The 10,606-nt window shown below is 29.8% G+C and overlaps 2 protein-coding genes across 2 annotated transcripts; one reads left to right on the top strand and one right to left on the bottom strand.

The window, feature by feature from the left end:
• Positions 1 to 1,594: 1,594 nt before the first annotated feature.
• On the top strand, positions 1,595 to 1,972 carry LOC8278046. The gene has a single exon (XM_002532759.1). The coding sequence runs from the start codon at positions 1,595 to 1,597 to the stop codon at positions 1,970 to 1,972; it is 378 nt and encodes a 125-aa protein (XP_002532805.1).
• Positions 1,973 to 6,756: 4,784 nt separating this feature from the next.
• On the bottom strand, positions 6,757 to 10,606 carry LOC8279988 (probable receptor-like protein kinase At5g59700). Its single transcript, XM_002534698.4, has one exon. It carries the CDS (start codon positions 9,753 to 9,755, stop codon positions 7,248 to 7,250), a length of 2,508 nt encoding a protein of 835 aa, XP_002534744.2. The 5' UTR covers positions 9,756 to 10,606; the 3' UTR covers positions 6,757 to 7,247.

The raw sequence follows: 10,606 nt of genomic DNA, 5'->3' as shown, positions 1-10,606 counted from the left end.
TAAACATATTTTTTTATTCATTATGTCTATATGATATTGCACGGAGGTGTTTAATTATTATAAAAAAAAATTTAAGTTAAATTAAAAATTAACAGTATTTATATATTAAAAAATAAAATTTAAATATTTATTAAGTTAAATTAAAAATTAAAATATTAAACTAGCTAATTGATACAATTTCAGAGCATAAAGACATATTTAGCCAAGTGTTTTTTTATATCTTTAACTCCACATCTTTATCACAACTCATGAAGCGATTATCACAAGATTCTTGTCATTATCCCTATAAACATAAGACAATATGAACTAATTCACCTTTCAATGGCGCTGTTAATCATGTTATGCTTTTGGGACTTTTAGTTATTATTCACAATCGTTTGATGCTTGTCACTTTTCACAAAATAATGATGCTAACCAATGAAAATGAAAGTGGACAAAGTAATTAATAAATGAATTTGCCTATTCAACAAAAGAAAATAATGATAAAATCAACCAGCAATTTAAAGTGAATTTATAACAAACAAAAAAAGTTCAAGGACTCAAAATTAAAAAAAAAATTAAAATATTATATAAATATTATTAGCTCAAAGTTTATTATATATTTTATTAATAGATAGAAAAGTAAAGAAAGTGATTTAATTAATATAAATACCAATCATAAAATTGTTTAAAATCAATTTATAAATAAAAAAGGAGACTCGAATCTAAAATCTTTTCTAAATTGGACATATTTAATTAGGGTAAATTTATCTAGATCAATTTGATCCGGATCGGAAGATTGCTTTAATAAAGTTTTTTTATTCTTTCTAGAGTCATATATATTAGTGCTAATGTGTAATAACTTTGCTGTGCTTAATGAAATTTGAGTTTAAAGATAAGGTTTTGTTATAGAATTTAAAATTTCAAAATAAGGAATAGTCTCACTCTTAATTAATACTATATTGAAAGATCTTGAGTCACTCAACCTCTCTCTTGTAAATTGCTTCATGTGCATCTTTTGTGATGGTTTCTTTTATCATATTCTAGCACCTAAAATCATTAAGGGTGTTTTTATGATTTTACTTTTTATTTTTCAAACTGATCCATTTAGCAGTACCATTTGATTATTCATAATCAGATTAAGTCTTTGCTTATGCATGAGTTTTGAGTGTTGGTCTTGATACATTTAATTTATTAACTTCAAAAGGTTTAGGAAAACACGATAACATTAATTATATGAAAAGCCAAGTCCGTTTGAGCAAATTATACCTAATAGGAGATTAAGTAGTCTCAAATAAATTAATGTTTGTGGCAAAAAAGTTAAGCAAACTATATCTTATCTAATTCTTGCCTAACTACATAGAACAATCAAATGGCATGAGGTCCTTATCAAGGGTCCTATCCTATGTCAATTAATTTAAGTGCATGGACCATATAATATTATCACATGCTGCCAAAAATCATTACATATATACTCAACATCACTGCCTAAATCTATACAATACAACACATCCCCCAAAAAAATCCTTCTTTCCTTCAATTCTAAGCACTACTTCATCTATATATAACGCACCAAACAAATACCTCATATTCCATTACCATATATACCTAGCTCATGGCCTACTGCACCATTGATACTCCAGTCCCCCTCCGGTCACCCTACATCAACCTCCACGGATGGCCGGAACCCAACCGCTGCCGCCGGTCTCTGGGTGTCCACGGGACGCAAGCTAGGGTTGTGGACAGCAGATCATGCAGGCAAATGTACTTGAGGAGCTATACGTTTTCAAGAAAAGAAAGCTTTGAAGAAAAAACCAAGAAACGGTTTGGCAAAGTTAGAGAAAGAATCAACAGGGGAATATCAAGAAAGAGATCATCTTCAGATGGGGAAAGAGAGTACTCTCTGAGAAGGGTGCCGTGTGCTGCTTTGTTGTCTATGTTTAGGAGATTGATGGTGTCTTGCACAACCAAGGTTGATATTGCTGAAGATTGACTTATGAGATCCTTGTTTGCTATGTATTTATGTTTGAGAGAATTGGGTAATTAAAGTGATAACATTTCTTGGTTTCTTAACTGCGTCTCCCTACTTTCTGTTACTGTAGCCATGATCATATGCTTAATCACAATAGCTACTTCTTTGCAAATAGTGCCAAATTGGGGTCTAGAAGTACAAAAGATGAGACAAATTAGCAGCCTGGATTCTTAAATTCAATAACTCTTTAAGTGCAAAAGATGTCAATTTTGTAATGGAATTCTTGAGTGTACCACTAGCTACCACATTAATCGCTTTTTCCCCAACAGTTCTTTCTGTATTATATAAGGCATAATGGAATCAGTTTATCTTTATTTCAGAGTTCATTATTCCCAATTGAAACTATGAATGTTTGAACCAGTGAATTTAAGGCTTGTTTAAAAATAGTTCTAATTTTTTTTCTCTTCATTGCATATTGGAATTATATATAAAAAATTAATATATAGTATTTGAAGTGTTTTCAAAATTATATTTTTAAAATATTTTTAAAAAAATTATATTTTTAATTTATAATTATATATGAAAGAAAATTATATTAGAATAGTAAAATTTAAAAAGAAAATCTATATCATTTGATAAGCAACAGTAGTTGTTGAGCATGAATGATAGTCGAGGTCATTATAGATGATCGCCAATAGTTGATATATGTGAAGCCTGTCCAATCCAGCCATGCTCACCCTACAATTATTTGTTATGATATAAGTGGTTAAAATTTATAAAACAATTTTTTTTATTTATTAATATAAAATTTATTTAAAAATTTTATTTATTTTGTTAAAATTTTAGTTTAGTATAACTAATTTTATATAAATTTAATTATATAAAATAATAAATTAATTTTCATTCTATTTAACGCATATAAATTTTAGATTTGTAAATAAATTTCATAAACTTTATGAATCTCAACCAAACTATGTGTTAATAATAAACTAGTCGTTTAGCCGTATATTACACTACTGTTATTATTATTTTAATTATAAAATTAAGTTAATAGGTATAATTAATAAAAAATTTAATATTTACTATTAATTTATAAAATTGTAAGAAATAGTGAACTAATTATTTTTAAATGTCCTTAATTTTTTTAATATTTTAAAATTTTATTAATGCAATAATATAAAAATTTTTTTAAAAAATATTTATTAATTAATTTTAATATTAAATAAATTAACATATAAATATAATTGTTATTTCTATTTTTAAGATTAAAAATTTATTATATAATTAAAAAATTAATTTATTATTAAATATAATATTAAAAATATAATTTAAGATGTTATTTTCTAGAATTAGAATTCTTATATAATTATAGAACTAATTTATTAGTTATTATAATATTAAAATATAATTAATATACTATCTCTTAGGATAGAATTAGTATTATTATCTTATTAGAAAATATTTATTAGTTATTATAATATTATAATATAATCAATATATTAGGTTTTCAGATTATAGTCAGTGTTTAATTAGAAATATAACTTATAAATTAATAATTTAATAAAAAAATTAAAAAATTATACATAAGCTTAGAATCTCATGTGTCAAAAATAAGTATACATGTTAAAATAAAAAATTTACATGTCAAAAAAAATTTTAAGTCTCAGAAATTAATATATACTAGCCGTTTACTCATGCGTTGCACGAGAATTATTATTATTTTAATTATAAAATCAAGTTGATAGATACAATTTAATAAAAATTTTAATATTTAATATTAATTTATAAAAGTTTAAAAGATAAAAGTAAACTAACTATTTTTGAATGTCTTTAATTATTTAAATTTTTTAAGATTTTATAAATGCAATAATATAAAATTATTTTAAAAATTACTTATTAATTAATCTTAATATTATATAAATCAATAAATCAATATAATTGATATTATTATTTTCTAGAATTAAAATTAATTATATAATTAAAAATTAATTTATTATTAAATATAATATTAAAAATATAATTAAATATTATAATATAAAAATAAAATTATTATTTAATTATGAAATTAATTTATTAGTTAATATAATATGAAAATATAGTTAATATATTATTTCTTATGATAGAATTAGTATCATTATCTAATTAGGAAACTATTAATTAGTTCATATAATATTAAAATATAATTAATATACTTTTTTTTTAGAATTAGAGTCAGTGTTTAATTAAGAATGTAACTTATGAATAAATAAATTAATAAAAAACTATAAAATTATATATATACTCGAATCTCATGTTCAAAAGTAAGTACACATGTCGAAATAAAAATCTTATGTCTCAAAAATTAAGCATACATGTCAAAAAAATTTAGGTCTTAGAAATTAATATATACTAGTTGTATACCCATGCGCTGCACATCCGTTATTATTATTTTAATTATAAAACTAAGTTGACAAATATAATTTAATAAGTTTTTTTATATTTAATATTAATTATCTATAAATTCTAAAAGATAATAGCAAACTAACTATATTTAAATATTCTTTTTAATTTTTTTAAAATTTTAAATTTTATTAGTACAATAATATAATTTTAAAAATATTTAACAAATAACTTTAGTATTATATAAATTAATCCTATCAATATAATTGATAATACTATTTATTATTGAATATAATATTAAAAGTATAATTTAAATTGTTATTTTTAAAAATAAAATTATTATCTAATTAGAAAAGTAATATATTAATTAATATAATATTAAAATATAATTAATATGATATTTTTAGGATAGAATTAGTATTATTATATGATTAGAAAATTATTTATTAAATAATATAATTTTAAAATATAACTAATATTTTATTTCTTAGAATTAGAAATCAATATTTAATTAGAAATGTAACTTATTAATTTATAAATTAATAAAAAAATTATAAAATTATATATAAATTCAATGGTATATATCGAAAATAATGCAATATCAAATTAAGAATTTTATATGTCAAAAAATATATATATGTGAAATTTTTTTAAGTATTCTAAATTAATATATAAAAATAATAAATTTATAATTTTATTTGACAAAAATTTGAATTAGTAGTATTATATATATATATATATATATATAACAGAGAGAGAGAGAGAGAGAGAGAGAGAGAGAGAGAGAGAGAGAGAGAGATTACTCAAGAAGAAATTAACTATCTCTAAACAACTCAAAAGGTACCTTAACAGCCTACAATATCCAGCGGATCTAGGAAGAGGCACGTGTCAGATTTTAATGGAGTGTATCCATCAAGTGTCCGGTAGGCCATGAGTTTGGTGGATTTGCTACGCTTCTAATTGTAGTGGGATCTGATAGATGGAAAAAGTTTTTGATTCGATCCCATAGCCATCCCATTTTTGTAGATTATTAGAGGCCTCATTTCAAACACTGTCATTTCATCATAATTCAGGTACCTATGAATTTCGCATATTCTTACATTCAAAAATATATGATGTTTCATATTAATCTTTTTTTATTAATGAATCTAATATCACATGATGCAATACTCGGCCAATTTTAGTTCTAATTAATTACATTATACACGTTGCTTACTCCAATAAGTATTTAAATTTAAAAATTTAATCTTATTTTATTTTATCTTTGTAATTTCTCATTATTCAATGCGAATCTTGAATAAACGATCGAGCAACTTACAATATTTATAATTTAGGCTGGATTTTCTATTATTGTTAAGTCATTTTTAAAGCTGTGAAATCTTTTTTTCATCCAATTAGATTCTAATTAATAAAAAGAGATTAGTTTGATAATTTGGCATTCTCATTCCAAAAGAAGCTCAGTCGACATGTGACAAGGTTGATACTTCCTGGCAAGAACGAGGAGGCCAGGGCGGGTAAATAATTTGGGTGGGTGTAGCATGGAAATAAACGAGATTAAGTGGCTTTTGGTGGAAATGAAATGTGTTTGGCTCTTTCATGTCCCCCCGAATCTCTTGTTGACTTTCTTGTTAATGGATGAGATGAACACAAAAGTTACCCACTACCACTAAAATGGGAAGCATAATTTATAGGAGAAGTAATCCAAAAGAAAGGATCGAAAGGGTATGGGTCCAAATCACTTATAGTTGTATAATAATAATACTAATTATCAATCATAATGTCTTTTGTATCTGTTGTGGTACTCGCCCTTTATGTGTTCCTTTCTTCAAAAATGGCTCATATCTAAAGATTTTAGAACTGGGGAAGAAAGAGGGGTCACATGTATTGTCCATTATCAGGCCTGAATGACTGTTTGGTCCATCAACCTCACTTCCTGTTGATATTTCCAGTGTCTTGAGTATATTTCAGGATAGCTACAAGATTAAAATAAGAGGTTCTTTCGAAAGAGTGTTGAGAGAAGGAAGGAAACTTTACATACTGTCTTGAGTTTAAGAATGAGCCTCATTTACGTCCTGTTAATAACAGTATTAAGGAAGGGTATTAGTGTTACAAACACTTGCAAAACCAATACAGGAACAAGGCACAGTGCCAAAACTTCTTGCTATAGGAGGGCAGCCCTGCATTTGCAACAGAAAAAGAAGAGTACAATTGAAAGAACTACATGCTTAGAAGCTCGGCCTATTTACAGATTTGGTACGTGGCAAGGCATAGTATCTTATGAAAGATTAGAAAAATGAGATATCTCAGGTTGATGCTGATGGATCAATGCAACCAACAGAAACTAGCAAAATATTTGTCTAAACTTTTCTTCCAATATTTATGCAATCATTATCATTATACAAGATAAATAAAGAAATCAAGGACGGTTAAAATAAAACAAGGCTAAGATTCAGACAAACATTTCCAAATATAGAAATCATTGCAGTTATAACAAGTTTATATTTCATATAACTATGACTAGACACAAAACACAGCCTACAAATTAAAATGCAAGACTCTTATCAATTCCCTAAAACTCACTTTTGATACATCATCCCTGCTGTACAAAAGAGTGAACTTGGTTTCATATCCAGAACTCCAAAAACAATGGTATAATTTAGGCACCTACGTGAAGGATCCAACTAGCTGTTCGAACATGGAGCAACTCTTCTTTGTTTTGTCCAAACACCAACCAAAAAAGTCATGCAGAAGATGCTCTCTTGATTTTATCAGACAGGATTTTCTCCTTAGAATACTCAAGTTCTACTTTCTCATCTTGATAAAGAGAAGCGCCCTAATTCACTTGGTGAGAGGACAAGCCAGAGAAGTGATGTTGAAGAACAAGCTAGAGCTCATCAAACATACCATCACCGACAAGTTATCTTCCCTCAGACTTCACCAGTTGAGAGAATACCTTACTCATTGAAACCCCAGAGAGATCATCCACACTATTACTTGATGCTTCAAATTGTGCAGCAGAATTATTGTCATCAACATGGCTGAAATTGTTGATTTGTGGTGAGAGCTCACCAATCATATTAGTACTATTTTCCTCAGGGTCACCTGGAACAACTGCCTCTTGAAGTTGAAGAGCATACTCAAGATTCCATAAGACATCTCCCATAGAAGGCCTGTCAACCCCAAAGTCAGCTAAACATTTCTCAGCAGTTTCCCCGAATTTCCTAAGTGAATCTGGTCTTATTTTTCCCGCAAGCGTAGAATCTATTATCTGCTCCAATTGCCCTTTCTTCTGCCATTTCATTGCCCATTCTGCTAAGTTCACCATTTCCCTTGGAAGGGTTGGATCTATAACAGGTCTTGCACAAAGAACCTCAAATAGAACTACTCCAAAGGAATACACATCTGATTTCTCCGTCAGTTGTTGCCTTCTGAAATATTCAGGATCAAGGTAACCAAAACTTCCCTTCACTGCTGTACTCACATGGGTCTGATCAATTTCAGGTCCCGTCTTTGAAAGCCCGAAGTCTGCGACTTTGGCCATGAGGTTCTCATCAAGCAAGATATTTGCAGACTTCACATCACGGTGAATGACTGCTTTAGCATAGCCAGTGTGCAGATAATGAAGACCTCTAGCTGCTCCAATACATACCTCAAGTCTTTCTTTCCAACTCAAGCTGGGATTACCTGAGCCGTAGAGGTGACCCTTGAGAGTCCCATTCTCCATATATTCATAAATTAAGATCATCTCATTTTTTTCATCACAGTACCCAATTAATGAAACAAGATGGCGATGTCGGAACTGGGATAGCATCTCAATTTCAGTCTGGAATTCTGCAAGTCCCTGCTGGGAGCGCGGATTTCCCCTTTTAACAGCCACTTTCGTACCATCATTTAGAACTCCCTTGTACACCTTCCCAAAACCACCAATACCAATAACCCAACTCTCGTCAAAGCTGTTTGTGGCTTCTTGTACTGCAGCAAATGGAATACGATATCCCAAATTAGAATTAATACTAACAGTTGTTCCATTAGAATATTTACTACCCATAGTATGAGACTGTCCTCCACTGATAGATAGAGGAATCCATGTCTTTGAATGGCCTTGGCGTGCCAGTCTTTTTCTTTTTCTGCACAGCATAAACAGAATTCCAGCTAAGACCACAATTATAAATGCCCCAACAGTCAAGCCCACTATTATGCCAACATCCTTCTTTGAACTTGAATCAGAAAGCAAAGGAGCTGCCCCACTGAGGCTGCCCAGGGAATTGTTCATTTTCATGATCTCCAACCCATTTAGAATGGCATTTGGGAAAACATTTAGTGAGGTGCTTGGACCAATACTCACATGAAGAGTATCGTTGACAGTTAATGCTGTGACATAATCCATAAACACCGCACCCGCCAAAATGTTTGATAAAGCAGAACTAGGATCGAGATCCTTAGCAACAAGCCAAGAGTCGATATAAACCTCAAAGTAGAGCTGGTTAAGACCAGTACTTACTATATCACAGAAGTGAAACCGAACAAAATACTGATATCCTGGATCAACTTTGAATTTCCAGGTCACGTTGAAATTGCTGTTGGGATCACCTGATGAGTTCATCATGGTGGCAGTACCATATACAGCATTAGGAGCAATATCTGGTGTCGCCCCACCCTCTACATACTTGACAGCAGCAATTTTAGATATAGTTGTGGCAACGTTCTTGTTGGTGAGAAACTTTTGATCAGTCTCCCAAGTTCGCCCAAGGGTATCATTACGAGATGTAATTAATGGTCCACCCATGTTCACCCTATAAACAGTCTCCAATGCCTGCCAGGACAAGCCTTGAAAATTCCCAACTGGATTAAAAGTGACAGGATCACCTGTAATAAGTGTATCAGGGGCTGAAACAACTTCCAAGGCATTTACAAAAGCGAATGAATTGATGGAAGGGGCAAAGGTAATTTCAAGGCTTTTTGAGGTTACATTGATGGAAAATTCTTTAAAAGCACTTGCATTCACTCTAAAATTGCTCAGAAGTCCATGGTCTTGAGTGAAAACATCAAATCTTGCCTGGCTCATATCATAAGCATCATAAACAAATGGATAGAAATAAAGGCGAATCCAATGTCTTCCAGGTTGTCGAATTGAAAAGGTGTACTTTGAGGTTCCATTGAGGATTCTTGCTGTTTGATACAGCTGTGAGCCCTCAGAAGAAGGGACAGATTTGGGAGTTGAAGCAAAAATGGTGTTTGGGGTAGAAATGGAATTTGAGCTAGAGTTATCAGCCAAAAAAACACGTTTGCCAACCGCAGTATCTTTGTTTGATCCACAATCTACAAGGTAATTGTCTACAGGAATAAATCCACTACATAAAAATGCCAAGCTCAGGCTCAATATTGGTAAAACCCAAACAAAAAATTTCAATCCTTTATCACCCATCACTACAAGAATCGGGGAAATTGAGAAATAGTTCCTAATTGAGCTTAAGCAAAGTCTTGGGTTCTAACAAAGGCAGAGCAGTAAAGGAACCACTATTAATCAACAAAAGTAGAAACAGAAAGAAGGTCCTTGGAAAACCAAAGGAAGGAAATGAATTCTAGTAAGCAATTCAAGAACTTTTGATCAACCAGAAGTAATAATTTTTTCAATGGAGACAGAATAAGAAAGCTCTATTTATTAACCTCAAATCAAATAAAAATAAAGGACCCATGAAGATAATGGAACAGAAAATGGAAAAGATTGCACCTTTGAGATCATGTTAGCTCAAAATGGAGTTACAGAGATACCCAGATGAGAAACTCTTGAGCGGAAGGCAAATCTGGTGCAAGTTACCCTTTTGGTAAGCTAAAATGGAGTTTCAAGTTGTCAACTTTCAATTAAAATAAGAGCAACGAATAATAAATTAATAACCAGCACAGCAGAAATCTAGCAAAGCATAAGCTAGTTTTGAACTTGGTGACAACCTCAGATATTGAGGGATTCTTAGATTATTTATTTTAAAAAAAGTTATATATATATATAAAATCAATGAGGAACAAAAAACAATAATGAGACAAAAAGAAAGTAAACGAAAACACAAACCAAGGGAATACAGAGCCAAAAGGACATGAGAAACCAGCTAAGATACTAGAAGGTTGAGACCTTGAGATTGATATGGCAAGTGGTGAAGCTGCAGATATATTGTGAAACTATAGTTCTTGTTGCAGAGAGGTAAACTAAATGGAGGGTCTAAAAGAGGTTACTGAAAGCAAAAGAAATATTTATTGAGAAGGTTTCTGGGGAAGGAAGAG

This window comes from Ricinus communis, chromosome 8 (genome assembly GCF_019578655.1).
Source record: "Ricinus communis isolate WT05 ecotype wild-type chromosome 8, ASM1957865v1, whole genome shotgun sequence".
NCBI classification, from domain to species: Eukaryota; Viridiplantae; Streptophyta; class Magnoliopsida; order Malpighiales; family Euphorbiaceae; genus Ricinus; species Ricinus communis.
The sequence above is the reverse complement of the archived record's forward strand: the minus strand, read 5'-3'. Positions and strand labels throughout refer to the sequence as shown.

Coding starts and splice junctions, on each gene's coding strand:
- LOC8278046 (XM_002532759.1), top strand. CDS start 1,595: ATGGCCTACTGCACCATTGATACTCCAGTCCCCCTCCGGTCACCCTAC.
- LOC8279988 (XM_002534698.4), bottom strand. CDS start 9,755: ATGGGTGATAAAGGATTGAAATTTTTTGTTTGGGTTTTACCAATATTG.